General features: G+C 48.8%; 1 protein-coding gene across 1 annotated transcript; it reads left to right on the forward strand.

Moving 5' to 3' along the window:
- The first annotated feature begins 1,763 nt into the window (after positions 1-1,763).
- LOC143973649 (galectin-1-like) lies at positions 1,764-16,473 on the forward strand. Its single transcript, XM_077474507.1, has 4 exons — positions 1,764-1,844; positions 4,191-4,270; positions 15,600-15,759; positions 16,153-16,473. The coding sequence occupies exons 1-4, from the start codon at positions 1,833-1,835 to the stop codon at positions 16,294-16,296; spliced, it is 396 nt and encodes a 131-aa protein (XP_077330633.1). The 5' UTR covers positions 1,764-1,832; the 3' UTR covers positions 16,297-16,473.
- The last annotated feature ends 712 nt before the right edge of the window (positions 16,474-17,185 follow it).

Below are 17,185 nucleotides of genomic sequence, written 5' to 3' on the forward strand. Positions count from 1 at the left end.
CAGTGACAATAGATCCCCACAGCAGTCAGCTTCAATATTCATTCAACATTCAGTGCTGGAGGTTCCGGAGCTGCTGAAAAAAAAGCCCTGGTTACCTTCATCAAAACAAAAAAAATATCTCTGCCCTCCTCTACAGCTCCCCTTTTAGAGAAAGCCATCCTCTAGAGATGGGGCACGGGAGCGAGATGCCCCAGAGCTACTAAGACGTAGGGATGAGCTCAGGCGTGTTCGCATGTCCATGTGCAGAGCCCGCCAGGAAGTCGGCGCAGCGCTGCGCTATTCACAGGCAGTGAGACATTGCCCGATCTCTGCAGCCGCTGTTGGGGCGCCTTGAGGATTGGAGTTGAGAAACATTGCTATGGAAGGTGTCTTCATCCCCCTCAGCTGCAGGTCCTGTGATGAGGTGATGGACACTAATGGTGAGGACTTAGTATACATAGAGAAGTTCTTAGAGTTGCCACCTCATCCCTTTAAACCTGAACACATATGAATTACACGGGTTGTGAGGCTGATTTCATGTAGATAAGGCACAGAGAATAATTTGTCCCACACCTCTCATAGCCAGGTGCATAGACATTCCATGCCATCCATAGCCAGGTGCACAGATGTCAAACACCTCTCATAGCCAGTTGTACAGGCATCATACAACACTCATAGCTATATGCAAAGATGTCCCAAGCCACTCATAGCCAGGTGCACAAATATCCCAAGCCACCCATAGCCAGGTGCACAAATATCCCTAGCCAGGTGCACATACATTGCAAGCCACCCATAGCCTGGTGCACATACATTGCAAGCCACCCATAGCCAGGTGCACAGACATTGCAAGCCACCCATAGCCAGGTGCACAGACATTGCAAGCCACCCATAGCCAGGTGCACAGACATTGCAAGCCACCCGTACCCAAGTGTACAATTGCCCCACCCTGCCCATTCCCAGGTGCAGAGATGTCCCACACCACTCATAGCCAGACATTGCAAGCCACCCATAGCCTGGTGCACAGACATTGCAAGCCACCCATAGCCTGGTGCACAGACATTGCAAGCCACCCATAGCCAGGTGCACATACATTGCAAGCCACCCATAGCCAGGTGCACATACATTGCAAGCCACCCATAGCCTGGTGCACAGACATTGCAAGCCACCCATAGCCTGGTGCACAGACATTGCAAGCCACCCATAGCCAGGTGCACAGACATTGCAAGCCACCCATAGCCAGGTGCACAGACATTGCAAGCCACCCGTACCCAAGTGTACAATTGCCCCACCCTGCCCATTCCCAGGTGCAGAGATGTCCCACACCACTCATAGCCATGTACACAGACATCACATACTGCCCATAGCCTGTGAGGTGGGGGGCAGGGAATGGAAATTGTTACTTTGGGGTCGGTTTACTAAAACCGGAGAGAAGAGAATCCGGTGCAGTTCTGCATAGAAACCAATCAGTTTCAGGATTTTTTTTGGCAAAGCTTAATTGATGAAGCTGAAGTGAGAAGCTGATTGGCTCCCATGCACAGCTGCACCAGGTTTTGCACTCTCCAGTCTTAGTAAATCTCCCCCCTTTGTGTTGTAGAAATGACTTTGAGGACGGTCATCTTTTGCCCCCTTGCTGTTTGTGGTGAGTGGTGACACCCCAGCAGAGTGACGATGGGCGCCCCATGCTCAGTCACACCCCATCCACATTTCATTCATTCTCTGTGATGAATTCTCAGTCCAGGGAGTGCTGGGCGGGGTGACTCCTCCCTCCTGACTGGCTCCGCCCCCAGCAGACCTCCTATATATGAAGAAGTAGAAGTGCAGCTGCTCACAAGTTTGTCTGATAAGAAAGCAGCATGGCAGATAATGTGAGTATGAGTACTGATGGAAGCTGCAAAAGCTGAGAAAATGGGTTGTGTGGGCTGAAGGCAGTGGTGGGTGTAGTGCGGTATGGTGTGGAGAGGGTTGGGTTGCTGAGTATGGATGGTGGTGGGTATAGGGTTGATGGGTGAGGACATGGGGTGATGTAGGGCTGTTGGTACGGTTGCCACATCATCCCTTTAATCCAGGACACACATTACACTCGGTACCTTTATCTGTATTAAATCAGCCTCAGAACCCGTGTAATTCATATGTGTCCTGGGTTAAAGGGATGATGTGGCAACCCTAGTTGTTTGGTGTGGGTATGGTGCAGTTGGTGTTTGGGCTGTCATGCAAAAAGTGCTGTTGGGGATGGTAAGTGGAAGGAATAGGGTTTGAGAATGAAGGGTGGTAGGTATAGGGTTGCTGGGTCTGGGCAATGGTATGGTGCTGCTTCATGTGGTTAGTATGGTGTTGCTGGGTGTATAAATAATGATGATGACCTGCCTTTTAATATACAGGGTGTAATAATCCTCCCCCTCTAGTATACAGGGTGTAATAATCCTCCCCCTCTAGTATACAGGGTGTAATAATCCTCCCCCTCTAGTATACAGGGTGTAATAATCCTCCCCTCCCTCTAGTATACAGGGCGTAATAATCCTCCCCTCCCTCTAGTATACAGGGCGTAATAATCCTCCCCTCCCTCTAGTATACAGGGCGTAATAATCCTCCCCTCCCTCTAGTATACAGGGCGTAATAATCCTCCCCTCCCTCTAGTATACAGGGCGTAATAATCCTCCCCCTCCCTCTAGTATACAGGGCGTAATAATCCTCCCCCTCCCTCTAGTATACAGGGCGTAATAATCCTCCCCCTCCCTCTAGTATACAGGGCGTAATAATCCTCCCCCTCCCTCTAGTATACAGGGCGTAATAATCCTCCCCCTCCCTCTAGTATACAGGGTGTAATAATCCTCCCCCCTCTAGTATACAGGGTGTAATAATCCTCCCCCCCCTAGTATACAGGGTGTAATAATCCTCCCCTCCCCTAGTATACAGGGTGTAATAATCCCCCCCTCCCCTAGTATACAGGGTGTAATAATCCTCCCCTCCCCTAGTATACAGGGTGTAATAATCCCCCCCTCCCCTAGTATACAGGGTGTAATAATCCCCCCTCCCCTAGTATACAGGGTGTAATAATCCCCCCCCCTCCCCTAGTATACAGGGTGTAATAATCCCCCCCCCCTCCCCTAGTATACAGGGTGTAATAATCCTCCCCCCCCCCTAGTATACAGGGTGTAATAATCCTCCCCCCCCCCTAGTATACAGGGTGTAATAATCCCCCCCCCTAGTATACAGGGTGTAATAACCCCCCCCCCCTAGTATACAGGGTGTAATAACCCCCCCCCCCCCCTAGTATACAGGGTGTAATAACCCCCCCCCCCCCCTAGTATACAGGGTGTAATAATCCCCCCCCCCCTAGTATACAGGGTGTAATAATCCCCCCCCCCCTCCAGTATACAGGGTTTAATAATCCTCCCTCCCTCCCTCAATCCAGTATACAGGGTGTAATAATCCTCCCTCCCTCCCTCAATCCAGTATACAGGGTGTAATAATCCTCCCTCCCTCAATCCAGTATACAGGGTGTAATAATCATCCCCCTGTACAGGGCCATCTTCAAGGCATCATGGGCCCATGGGCAGAGTAATTCTCTGGGGCCCCTACAAGCCTGTCCCAATTTTTATTTTATTTTGTGCACTCAAGAATAAAAGTATAAAGCCTCACTGTGCCCAACACTGCAGCCTCGCCATGGCGGAGGAAGAGAGATGGTGGACCAGATCATGACTGGAGGAAGAGGAGATCCAGAGATGAGTGTGAATAGCAGGCTGTTACAGCTTATATGAAATTGCCTCCGTTCTGCTCGCCGTCACACACAGCCCCGCCCCCTCCTGACCCCACGCCTGTGATAGACAGAATGCAGGTCCAATGCTGGGATGTTCTGCCTATCACAGGCGTGGGGTCAGGAGGGGGCGTGGCTGTGTGACGCAGAGCAGAGGCAATTTCATGTAAGCTGTAAGACTGCTATTCGCACTCTCATCTCCGGATCTCCTCTTCCTCCCTCTGATCTCTTCCACCGGGGTGATCACCGGGAGACCAGCTCGCAATCAAGCATTTGAGGGCTGTAGTATACAATTCCACCCTGCAGTGCCGATATCGTCACTCTAGATATGACTGGCCCTGATTGGGGAGGGGGCCCCTCCATGTGTATCTGGGGCCCCTGGGCTGATCTCGGTAAGACAGCCCTGCCCCTCTAGTATACGGGTTTTGTAGTAAATTTTCTCCTTTCTCCCATACAGACGGTTGTCTTGTATAACTTCAGCCTCAAACCCGGTCACTCCGTGGAGATGGGGGGCTTCATTCCAGAGGGATGTAAAAGGTAGGTGAAGATTTTATCCTCGGCTACTTATTGTATAATATTTACGTCTGATCTCTGTAATACTAGAATTTGCCAAATGTACAACTTACAGAAGTAGAAGTGTGCTCTGTGTACAATCCATCCTACTGACCCCTCACTGGGGATTTGGTCCCTCAAATAATACCAGACATCAAATTGATTTGATTGGAGCTAATTTAGCTTCAACATTTGTTGTCAAAATGTCATCCTGGATAAAACTTGTCTGACTTGTCAGCCATCATCTGAAATATAACTGACAATCCTGTGACTCCCATCTACGCTCTGTCTACCAGTCCTCCATCCCTTCACTGGTCTGACTGGCAGACCTCTTCCCTGCCATGGTACATACACCCCATGGGGGTTGGCTGAATTTCCAGGACTAATGGCCCTTCAGAGGATGGTGGCACCTTATGGATAGGGATGAGCTTCGTGTTGAACATACATTTGACTCGAACATCAGCTGTTCGGCAAATACCGAACGTTATGGGCCATTCGCTCCAAATTCGTGTGGTGCTCACGGCCCACAGTGCACTGCACCATCGCAGTGCATTGCTGGCTCATGATTGGCCAAGCATGCACTGTGACCCCGCATGCTTGGCCAATCACAGCGCTGGCAGCGAGGAGAGCCATGATTGGCCACAGTACACGCCCCACACTATATAAGGCTGCCAGCGTGGTGGCCTTGTGTAGTGTGTTGGCGTCTGTAGGAGTTAGTGGGTGTTCTGTGTACCTTCAGCACAGTATACACCATTCGTTATTGGACGATTTTGCGTTCTTGCTCTTCTGTAGTGGTTGTCTGCGTGCCCTGACCACAGTATACACCGTTATATCACCTACATAGCTCTTCTCTAATTGAGCCGTGTGTGTGTCACAATATACACTACCCAATTGCTGGTTCTCCCTTCAGGCCACTACCATGTCTGGAAGGCCAGCAAGGAGAGGCAGACAGGCATGAGCCGATAAAAGAGGGCAAATGGGCTCTGTCTAGAGACAACAGTGCTGGTCGTGGACGTGGTGCATCGTCGTCAGCACGTGGCTATGGGACATGCTTGTCCTTCTTTTCGGCAGCTGGACATGTTGAGCCGCAACCTGCCAACGACTTGGTAGAGTGGATGACCAAGCCCTCTTCATCCTCCTCATCCTCTCTCACCCAGGCTCAGGGTATTAGCAAAGCAGCTGCCAACGCATCGTCTTCCCTCCTCTCAATGTCATCATCAGTGACTCCTTCCCTAGACCCACCACATCCTCCTGAGGAGTCTCCTGAACTCTTTGAGCACAGTGTTGGGTACATGCTCCAGGAGGATGCCCAGTGTTTTGTAGGCTCTGATGATGATACTCAGCTAGAGGAAGGCAGTAGCTTGAGCGCAGAGAGAGGTGATGCTCAAGAAGGACAGAAATCTGGCAGTCATGTTCCACAAGCTACAGCATACTGCCAGGTTTACTCCAGCGATGAAGAGGGAGGGGATGATGAGGGCACTGACTCCACGTGGGTGCCTGGTAGGAGAGGAGGAGGAGACGGCACATGTCCAACTAGGCAGGATGCCCTCCGGGGGCCAGCTTAGGGGCAGCACACCAACTAAATCACACCTCAGAGCTCCGCCTGTGCAGGGTGCTGCCTCTGCACGTTATTCTAAAAGTTCTTTGGTGTGGGCCTTATTTGAGACGAGTGCATCCGATCGCACCGCTGCTATTTGCAACATATGTCTCAAATGTATCTCCCATGGCCAAAACATCAGCCGCTTGGGCACCACATGCTTGACCAGACATATGTTGACCTGCCATGCAGCTCGTTGGCAAGCGTACCTCAAAGACCCACACCAAAGAACAAAGCGGACCTCTCCTTGCTCCTCATCAGCTGGGATCTCCAACCCCACTAGACCTTCAGTCCTCTCTGAAACCTGCTCTGAGAGGAATGAAGGTGTAGAATTGGGTGTGTCACAGCCAAGTGCTTCAGGGCACTCTGCTATCAGTACACCCACGTCCAATTATAGCAGGCAAATGTCCCTGCCCCAGCTGCTGGACCGTTGAAAGAAGTTCACTCCCAGCCATCCACATGCCCAGTGGTTGAATGCTAGCTTGGCTAATTGCTAGCACTTTAACTGCTGCCTTTTCAGTTGGTAGACTCGGCCCCCTTCCGTGAGTTTGTACAATGTGTGGTTCCTCAGTGGCAGGTCCCCAAACGCCACTTTTTCTCACGGAAGGCGATTCCGGCTCTCTACCGGCATGTGGAAGGCTATGTCCTTGCCTCGCTGGACAGGGCGGTCAGTGGTAAAGTGCATATTACTGCTGACTTGTGGTCCAGCAGGCATGGACAGGGACGTTACCTGTGTTTCACGGCCCATTGGGTCACTCTTCTGGCAGCTGGAAAGGATGCAGGACAAGGTGCAATAGTGTTGGAGGTGGCTCCACCACCACACCTCCAAAATGTTACTATTGGTTGTGACACACCTCTCCTCCACCACCTCTTCTTCTTCCTCCATGGCCTCTTCCAGTGCTCTGTCCTCAGAACCAGCGGTGCTCTGTAGGCGTTCCAGGGGCTACGCAAGTGCGCAGGCAAAACTATGCCATGCCGTGCTTGCGCTGGTTTGTTTGGGGGACAGGAGCCACACTGGGGCAGATATTTTGTCAGCTCTGCAGGGGCAGGCCGAGAGGTGGTTGACACCACGCCAGCTTAAGCCAGGAATGGTGGTTTGCGACAATGGCACCAACCTCCTCTCTGCCCTCTGATAGGGACAACTGACCCATGTGCCACGTGTGGCTCACGTCCTTAACCTGGTGGTGTAGCGGTTCTTGGGTAGGTACCCCGGCTTACAGGATGTCCTGAAGCAGGCCAGGAAAGTCTGTGCATTTCTGCCAATCATTTAATGCCTGTGCTCGGCTGGCTGAGCTCCAAAAGGAGTTGAACCTGCTCAAGCACCGCCTTATATGTGACATGCCCACCAGGTGGAACTCAACGTTGGCCATGCTGCAGCGGCTGCACACGCAGCAGAGGGCCATCAATGAGTACCTGTGCGACTACGGCACCAGGACAGGGTCAGGGGAGCTCGGTTTTTTTTCTCACCACACCAGTGGGGCATGATCAGGGATGCATGCACTGTCCTGTCACAATTTGAGGAGACCACAAGGATGGTGAGCGGTGACGGTGCATGCATCAGTGACACTGTACCTCTTGTCCACCTGTTGGCGCATTTGTTGCGTGGAATAATGGACAGGGCACTTGAGGCAGAACAGGGGCAGGAAGATTTCCTTGCCTCTCAAGGCCCCCTTTATCCAGACGGTGTTCCTGCTGTGCCACCCATCACACAGGAAGAGGATGAGGAGGATGATGATTGTGTCAGCATGGAGGTGGAGGCTGGCACTCAGCATCAGCAGCAGCCGTCTTGTAGGGATGGTTTACGGACTTGAACGTGGCTGGGAGGAGATAGCTGTGGATCATGTTGTCCTTAGTGACCCAGGCGACTCAGGACCAAATGCCTCAGCTAACCTAAGCTGCAAAGCCTGCAGAAGGATCCTTGTATTTTTCGGATCAAGGAGAGGGACAATTACTGGCTGGCCACTCCTTGATCCACGGTACAAGGGTAAGGTTGCCAACCTTATCTTGCCGTCACAGAGGATGAGGCATCTCCAGGAGGCCTTGCAGAAAGGTCTGTGCAACGTGTTCCCAGAGACTGGGAGGTTACAAACTCCTGGTCCTGGACAACATGTTGCTGAAGGAGCGGTGAAGGTGGCCGTCTGACTGATGCGTTCAGACAATTTTTTTTATTTTTTATTTTTTTTGTCCGCAGCCCCAAGGTATGCATCTGTACGCAACCATCGCCAGCATCTGATTTACATGGTGCAGGAATACCTAGGGGCAAGGTCAGACTTGGACACCTTTCCCACCGAAAATCCTCTGGCTTACTGGGTCTTGAAGATGGATCACTGGCCAGAGCTTGCACAGTATGCAATTTAGCTACTGGCCTGTCCTGCATCCAGCATTCTTTCGGAACGCACCTTCAGTGCTGCTAGTGGCTTTGTTACCGATCACAGGGTGCGCCTGTCTACCGAATCAGTTGATCGACTGACCTTCATAAAGATGAATCAGTCTCGGATCACCCACAGCTACCAAGCACCTGAAGCTGATGTAACTGAATAATTATTTTTTTTTTTTTTTAAATATCACATCCCTTCAAGACTGCTGATGCTGAGTGACTGTCCTTTTTATGTTGATTGTCTATCCTCTTCCTCCTCCACTGATATGTTGGAAGAACATTTTTGGTTCTGGGTGATGCCACCAGCCCAAGTTTAATTTCAATTTTCCCAAGTGTTCTTCCAGGACAGCCCTTGAGAGATGGAGCTCCTCCCATCGACACAGGAAACACATTGCCACAGTTCAAAAGGCGGTCCCTCAGGTCCCTGGTCAGTCATTTGTGTTTCCTCCGTCGGAGGAACATGTTGCCAGGAACCTGGAGGCCCCTCTCAGGGGCTGCCTGAGAACCTGCAAGCCTAAGGGACCGGGTCCTGGTTTATGGCTGCAGTTTGGGTCCATACCTTTTTTCTTTGGCTCGGGTACCGTCCAGCTGAACCGGAGCAGACCCGTTACCCTCCTCCTTCCAGTGCCGAGGTGGCCAGGGGCAGAATGACGCCGGTTTCCCCCAGGAGTGGTGAGTGGAACCTTCCATCTTCCCTCCTCGTTGCAGGGGGTCGGAGACGCCGAGCGTTCACTTCCGGCGGAACCGCGTCATCACTGCGTGCCGAGACTTCCGGTTCCGGGTCTCTAAGGGTACAAGGAGGAGAGGGAGAGCCAGCGCTGTGCCTGTGAAGCCCGACCAGCGTCCAGCTATACCGGATTAGCGGCGGGATTCGGAGCGTCAGAGGGGGACCATGGAGGCTATTCCCCAGGATACTCCGGCGGAGACAGGCACCAGCCAAACCCAGGTAGGCTGCTGGGCATGCTATTACTCTGGTGGAGTGGTGGTGTTGGTAGGCTGGGCCCTGTAGTACCCCACGGTGGCGGTTTACTCACAGTGAGGTTGTTTGTTAGTGGTGATTCTAAGAGGGACATGGTGCTGACGCTAAGAAATCCTTTGTCTTCTTATTTTCAGGCTAAAGAGATGCCAAGGGAAGACAAGACAGGCTGCAAAAAGTGCCCTAATTGTGGGAATAGGTTGTCCTCTGGCTCTAACAAAGCCCTATGCAAGCAATGCATTGCAAGCTTGCTTAAATCTGAGGCAGATTCCCCTTTAGCAAAGTTTTTGGGCTCCTTTAAAGAGGAAATGGCGTCGACCTTTAAGTCCCTCCGGGAGTTAATCACTGACGTGGGATCAGCTGCAGCTGCCTCCACGAGTAAAACAACTATAATCTCATCCTCACCATGCCTTACAACACCCAGCTCAGGGGAGCCCCGTATGGTCAGGGAGCCTAGCCCCACGTTGATTAGCCCCGAATCCTCTGACACTGACTCGGGTCAGGAAGAGGATCAAGCAGCATCTAAAGCCTCAAAATATAGATTATCTCTCGAGGAAGTAGATGAGCTAATGGGGGCTATCTATGATACGCTGGAAATTGAGGAGGAAGAAACTCAGTTATCCAGACATGATCAAATGTATGAGGCTCTGGGGAAAAGGAAAGCAAGGGTTTTTCCTATACATAAGGTGCTTTCTGACCTTGTCCTTAAGGAGTGGTCTGAACCAGACAAGAAGGTTTTCTTTCCTAAATCCCTTAAGAGAAGGTTCCCTTTTGATGAGAGCCCAGAGGCGGTCTGGAATAAAAATCCAAAACTAGACGCCCCTCTGTCCAAAATCTCAAAGCAGGCTGATCTGGCCTTTGAGGATATGGGCCACCTGAAAGATCCCATGGACAGGAGAACAGACATTGTCTTAAAGAGGGCCTGGGATGCCTCTATGGCAGGCTTAAAACCAGCTCTAGCCACTTCCTGTGTAGCTAGAAACCTGGAGTTCTGGTTATCACAACTACAAGAACACTTAAAGGCAGGCACTCCTAGGGGGGAGCTTTTGAAATCCTTCCCTATGCTTTTTAAGGCCACCAGTTTCATCTCTGACGCCTCCACGGACTCCGTTAAATTTACGGCTAAATCTGCAGCACTTTCAGTGGCAGCAAGGAGGTCAGTATGGATGAAAACCTGGGGGGGAGACACGGCGTCTAAAACCCGCCTGTGCAGCGTCCCTTTTACAGGAGACTTAGTCTTCGGGCCTGAATTAGACTCCGCCTTAGAAAGGACGGCGGACAAAAAGAAAACCTTTCCCGCAAAAAAGAAAAATTTTCAAAGAAAAATTTTTCGTCCCTTTAAGGAACCCTCTAAATCAGAGAAGAGTTCAACCCCCAAAAAACATTGGTCGGGACATAAAGGGAAAGGAAAAGGGGGCATACTGTTTAGCCGCCCCAATCAGGATCCCAAACCCCAGTGACGTCAGGGTTCCTGTGGGAGGAAGATTAAGCAAATTTCTTCCTCAATGGGAAGAGACAACCTCGAACGAGTTTGTCTTAAATATAATAAAAAGGGGTCATGCGCTGGAATTTCACAGCAACCCTCCTTCCAAGTTTCTGGTGACAAAGCTTCCAAGTCACTCAGAAAAGGCCAGGGCCTTACCTTTACTAATAGGGGAAATGGTAGATCAAGAAGTATTGACACCAGTCCCTATTCAGGAACAAGGGGACGGTTTTTACTCGCACATCTTTGTGGTAAGAAAACCGTCAGGGAGATTCAGACTAATTATGAACCTCCGTCCACTGAATCGCTCCATCCGTTACAAGAGATTTCGGATGGAGTCCATTTATTCCATAAAGAATCTCCTGCAGAAAGAGACATTTATGGCAACCCTGGACCTAAGGGATGCTTATCTGCACATTCCAATAAGGGAGGAATGCCAGAAATTCCTTCGGATGGCAGTGCAGATAGACACAAAGGTTTACCACTTTCAGTGCAGAGCACTTCCCTTCGGTCTATCATCCTCTCCGAGAATCTTTACCAAGGTTCTCGGAGAGGCTTTAGTTCCTCTGAGGCTTCAATCCGTCTCAATTATCCCCTACCTAGACGATCTGCTCCTAACAGCCCACTCAGAGAGCCGTCTTTCTCAGGACCTAGAATTGACTCAACTCAGTCTGAGTCGATTAGGGTGGATTGTCAGTCAGGAGAAATCCAAGACAACCCCAACACAGGAGATCCTGTATCTGGGGTACTGGATCAAGTCTGTAGATCAGAAAATTATACTGCCGGAAGAAAAGATTTTGAATCTGTGGCAGAGAATATCTTTTCTTCAATGCAGCCCCAAGTGTACGGTGAGGGAAGTAATGTCGGTCTTAGGTCTTATGACGGCAGCCATTCCAGCCGTACAATGGGCCAGGTTCCATCAAAGAGAACTTCAGGGTTTTCTGTTAGAACAATTAAAAGGCAGAGATCTGGAGGAGGAGGTATCGATCCCCTCAAGGGTAAAACGCTTCCTCTGGTGGTGGAAGGACAGGGAGAACCTAAACAAAGGGGTTCATTGGGTCCTTCCTATCACTTCAACACTAACAACGGATGCGAGCAGTTGGGGCTGGGGAGCCCACCTAGGCTCAAGCTGGGTCCAGGACAAGTGGACCCCGGAGGAGAAATGTTTCTCTTCCAATTGGAAAGAACTAACAGCAATCCTGAGAGCTGTTCTAGCTTTCCACCCCACAATACAGGGTCACCATCTACAAGTCCGTTCAGACAATACGACGGCTGTAGCATACATAAACAAACAAGGAGGAACCAGAAGTCCTCGTTTGATGTTGGTAGCCAGACGCATTCTCCAGTGGGCAGAAGCCAATCTGGAATCCATTTCTGCAGTTCACCTGAAAGGGGAGCTGAACAACAAGGCGGACTTCTTGAGTCGACAGAGGATTTCGAACCAAGAATGGTCCTTACACCCAGAGGCATTCAATCTCATAACAGCTCACTGGGGAGAACCAGAGGTAGACCTTTTTGCGAGCAAGAAAAATGCAAAGGTTCCCAATTTTTTCTCGCTAAACCCAGGAGATCAACCCCTGGCGGTAGATGCCTTGCAAACTCCATGGACTTTCAGTCTGGCGTATGCATTTCCCCCTCTTCATCTCATTCCGAGGGTCCTAGCAAGATTCCTCAAGGAGAAAACCCGTTTGATTCTAGTAGCACCTTTTTGGCCCAGGAGACCGTGGTTCACAACGTTGCTACAATTGACAGACTGTCCGCCTCTAAGACTTCCCTACAGACAGGACCTCCTGTCGCAGGGACCTCTTTACCATCCGCAGGTCGCCACACTGAAGCTGTCAGCGTGGTTACTGAGGAGGAAATCTTAAGGAGTAAGGGCCTGTCAGACGAGGTAATTGCGACCTTACTACAGAGTCGCAAACCAGTCACGAGAGCTATTTACAAAAAAGTCTGGAAAAAATTCAATAGCTGGCTGAATGGCCGGGACATAAATACGGCTAATATTCTACAGTTTTTACAGGAAGGTGTAAACAAGGGTTTAACCCTAAGTACTATTAAAGTACAGATAGCTGCCTTAAGTGTATACCTAGATGAACGCTTACAGGAAAATCCTTTTGTCGCTAGATTCTGTAAGGCAGTCGCTAGACGCAAGCCAGTCAGAATCACAAAAGTCCCATCCTGGGATTTAGCAGTTGTGCTAAAAGCTTTCTTGGGGTCACCCTTTGAGCCTATCTCAGAGGCCTCCCTAAGGCTTATTACCTTTAAGACAGTTCTCCTGGTGGCAATCACTTCAGCCCGTAGGGTCAGTGAAATCCAAGCACTTTCCATCAGGGAACCATTCCTACAGATCCTAGAAGACAGAGTCATTCTAAAGACAGACCCTGGGTTCTTACCAAAGGTAGCATCTAGCTTCCATAGGTCCCAAGATATTGTCCTCCCTTCATTTTGTCAAAATGCAGCAAATGAGAAAGAGGAACGTTTTCATTTATTGGATGTGAGGAGGTGTATTCTAGAATATCTTAAAATAACAAATCCATTCAGAATCTCAGACTCCCTTTTTGTCCTTTTTTCCGGACAGCGTAGGGGACAGAAAGCTTCAAAAGTAACCATAGCTAGATGGATTAGGCTAGCTATAGCAGAGGGGTATAAGGCCTTGAATAGAGATCCTCCTGAGGGTGTTAAAGCTCACTCCACAAGAGCGTTGTCTGCATCCTGGGCAGAAAGAGCTGGTGCCACCCCGGAGCAGGTATGTAAAGCAGCCACATGGTCAAGCTTTTCCACCTTTACAAGGCATTACCGACTGGACTTAATGTCTAGTCAGGATCAGGCCTTTGGGAGGAAAGTCCTCCAGGCCGTGGTCCCCCCCTAATCTGGTAAGTACTTGGGGATCCTCTCAAGGGCTGTCCTGGAAGAACACTTGGGAAAACTGGAGTTAGTACTTACCGGTAACTCCTTTTCCGGTGGTCTTCCAGGACAGCACGATCCCACCCTTTATTTGATTGTAGTGATGTACTAATGTTATTACCTGTTATGGTTTATATGTTTTTCAGTTCCATCCTTCGGTTCTTGGTGAATGACTGACCAGGGACCTGAGGGACCGCCTTTTGAACTGTGGCAATGTGTTTCCTGTGTCGATGGGAGGAGCTCCATCTCTCAAGGGCTGTCCTGGAAGACCACCGGAAAAGGAGTTACCGGTAAGTACTAACTCCAGTTTTTGATGCTTTTCAGCAGGGCTCATTCCTGCACCACAACTAGAGTATATGGGAGAGGTTGCAGTGTTGTGGCACCAGTGCCTAAGGCCCAATTTTTCAACCCCTGTTTAACAGGGGCATGTAATTACAATTCTTGATATAATAGTTCACAGGAGGGCCCGTTCCTGTGCCCACCTAGAGTAACAGGACTTGTAGTGTTGTGGCACCAGCACCACAACCACCAAAGGTAAATTTTTCAGCCCCTGTTTAACAGGGGCATGTAATTACAATTCTTGATATAATCGTTCAGCGGGGCGCTCCAGCGCCCAGCAAGAGTCACTTTGAGGGCTTACAATGTTGTGGCAAAACCAACACCTTGTTCTGCCATTTCTGCAGAGCATATAGGGCAGGCCCCTACTTTCAAACATCCAACTTGCAAACATCTCCTACTTGCAAACGGAAGGAGACAACAGCAAGTGAGATGAAAAAAGACGGACGGCAAAACAAATTATACAGGGGTGATAACCCTTCCCTATGTTTTCCAAAGAGCTTAAAAATAGACTGGAGCTACACTTTAAAAATGTACCAGTTGAAAATTACAAACAGATTCTACTTAACACAACAAACCTACACAGTCCCTGTCTTGTTTGCACCGCCTGTATACTGCTGTTCTGAGTATATAGGGCCTGGGGGCCACACGTATTTCCTTTTTTTTTTTTTTTTTTTTTTTTTTTTTTTTAAATATGGGTACGGGATTCCCCTTAATATCCGTACAAGACTCAAAGGGGCTGGTAATGGGCGGGGGGGCTACCCATGCCATTTTTCTCAATGATTTTCATCCATATTGCCGGAACTAGATATAACATTAAAACCGCAAGCAGTTTTTTAAATGACGTTATTTCTGTTAAATGTCATTTTGTGCAGGGACTGTTCTAAACACGTGGCACTTCACAGGCATACTATAGACACCCCCGGCACGATATTTACTTTTTTTTTTTTTTTCACTTTAATCGTCATTAAAATCAGTGCTCCCGCCAAAACGGCCATTTTTTAAAACATTTTAAGCATTAACCCATGTCCCCTGGGGCAGGAGCTAGGTCCCCAAACCCTTTTTAGGACAGTATCTTGCATATTGGCCATTAAAATTAGCACTTTTAATTTCGACCGTTCGAGTTCCATAGACTTCAATGGGGTTCTAAAGTTTGTACGAATTTTCGGTCCGTTCGAAAGTTCTGGTGCGAACCGAGGGGTGTTCGGCTCATCCCTACTTATGGAAGTGATGTAAACAAAAATTAAATAAATAAACTTTTTATATTTATAATTTAGGATTTGGCTTTTAATTTCTGTAGCCATTTTTCTCCCTGGGGACTGTTTGAGCAGATATCTCTTGAGAAAGGGCACAAAGTAGTAGTGACTCTCGGCTCTCCTTTCTCCCTCTCACTATTGGGATGGATGGGAGAAGAGAGCTGAGACTAGTCTTCAATGACTTCACTGTTTTTGACCATCCAGGATGAATTGTTCCATAGTGGCTACAACTCTAAATGTCAGTGAGGGAATATTAGCTGATATAATGTAAATTCATAATGTGGGGGATGGTGAAGTACCCATGGGAGGACCACTGGTGAATGACTTGAGTACGATATCCAACAAGGTCAGCTGAGCAGAATAATTGCTGTTTCCGTCTTTCTAGGTTTTCCATAAACTTGGGAAAAGATGAAAAGAATATAGTGCTGCACTTTAACCCTCGCTTTGATGAGCGCAAGATAATCCTGAACTCTATGGTGGACGATGTCTATGGAGAGGAGCTGAAGGAAAGCGTCTTCCCCTTCCAGGAGGGGTCAGACATCACGGTAGGTCTATGTTGGATGGGGCAAAGTGGTATCCTTGTGAATATTGGGCACATATCTCTGAATGATGGGTTAGGTGAAGGGTATAAAGGATTTGCTATGATGGTCACCCCTTCAGCTCATTCCATGAAGGATGAGGACCTCCCGCATAGAAGATCCAATTGATTCCATCATGCTACCATTGTGTGCTATTATATACCACCTAACAAATGGTTGCTGCTGGTCTGATTGGGGGGGGTGGCAATAGAGGAAATAATGTGTGACATTGAAGTGTACATGGGGGAATAAGAAGAAAAAAGTGTGTGTGTTGACTCTGAATAATTGTATTCTCATTTACCCTCAAGTCAGTCATTTGTAGATCACTTATTGACTTTTTTTTTTTTTTCTTTCTTGCAGGTTTACTTCCAGTTTGAGCAAGACATGATCACCATACATCTACCTACCGGAAATCCTCTCTCATTTCCAGTCCGCTTTCCCATAGAGGTGATCTCCTACTTGTCTTTGGTGGACCTCCAGCTCAAATCCATCACATTCAAATGAAGAATCCCACAGATTAACCACCTGTCCCCCACATGTCCCTATCCAGGATCTGTGAAATGTCCATAGTGGCCAAATATTCTTATCTTGTAACTCTGTTCCTGCTGCTCATGTAGCCATACATTGTGCTTTACCCAGTACTAGAAATGGATTTCATACACCTTTCAAAAAAAAAATCAAACAAGCTCCATTGTGTCTTTTTTTTTTTTTTTTTTTTTTTTTTTTTCTTTCATTTTTGGGGGGTGGCGGTGGTAGAAACATTTGTGCAGCTGTCTTTCAAATGCAGTGTGACATAAAATTTGTTTTGGGGGTTCTATGTAATTTTCGATCTCTTGTCAAGATCCCAACGGTGAAAAAAAAATGTGATAACTCTTGCTGTTTTTAATTGTGCAGCTCTAACAAGATCTATGGCATCTCTTCAGCTTTGAAGCCTGGCTAATAGAACTGGTCAGGATTCCACCCCCTTGGTTTTCAAAGCCCCTAGCTGTTGGCACAAAACATGTCCCAGTTTGAGGACCTGCCATCTTTACAGCTAAAGTGCCAACAGTTGCTCAGCAATGTCTTGCTAACCCAGTAAAGTCGGTCTTTTGACTGCAAAAATTAGGCCCTCTCTCATTTGTTCCCAGCGTTTGGGAGTTCCCGTTTTATAACCACAATCTGTCCTCTTGCCCTGGCCAGAGCAGGGTTTTGCATCTTGGCTGTGCCAAAAACCTACCTTAATTAGGGAGGTTGGGACTAGAGGATCTCCTCCAGTATAACCTATAAAGGGGAAGTCTTCCCACCCCCGCAGAGGGCAGCTCAGATTTAGGAGCCATCTCCCTGGCGCTGCCAACCTTCTCACTTTGCGCTTGGGAAGCATGACTGAGGGACCTGCCGAAGCTGTTCTCTATAT

Source organism: Lithobates pipiens, unplaced genomic scaffold (assembly GCF_037356315.1).
Source record: "Lithobates pipiens isolate NorthernLeopardFrog02 unplaced genomic scaffold, aLitPip1_a1.2 Scaffold_88, whole genome shotgun sequence".
Taxonomy (NCBI): Eukaryota; Metazoa; Chordata; class Amphibia; order Anura; family Ranidae; genus Lithobates; species Lithobates pipiens.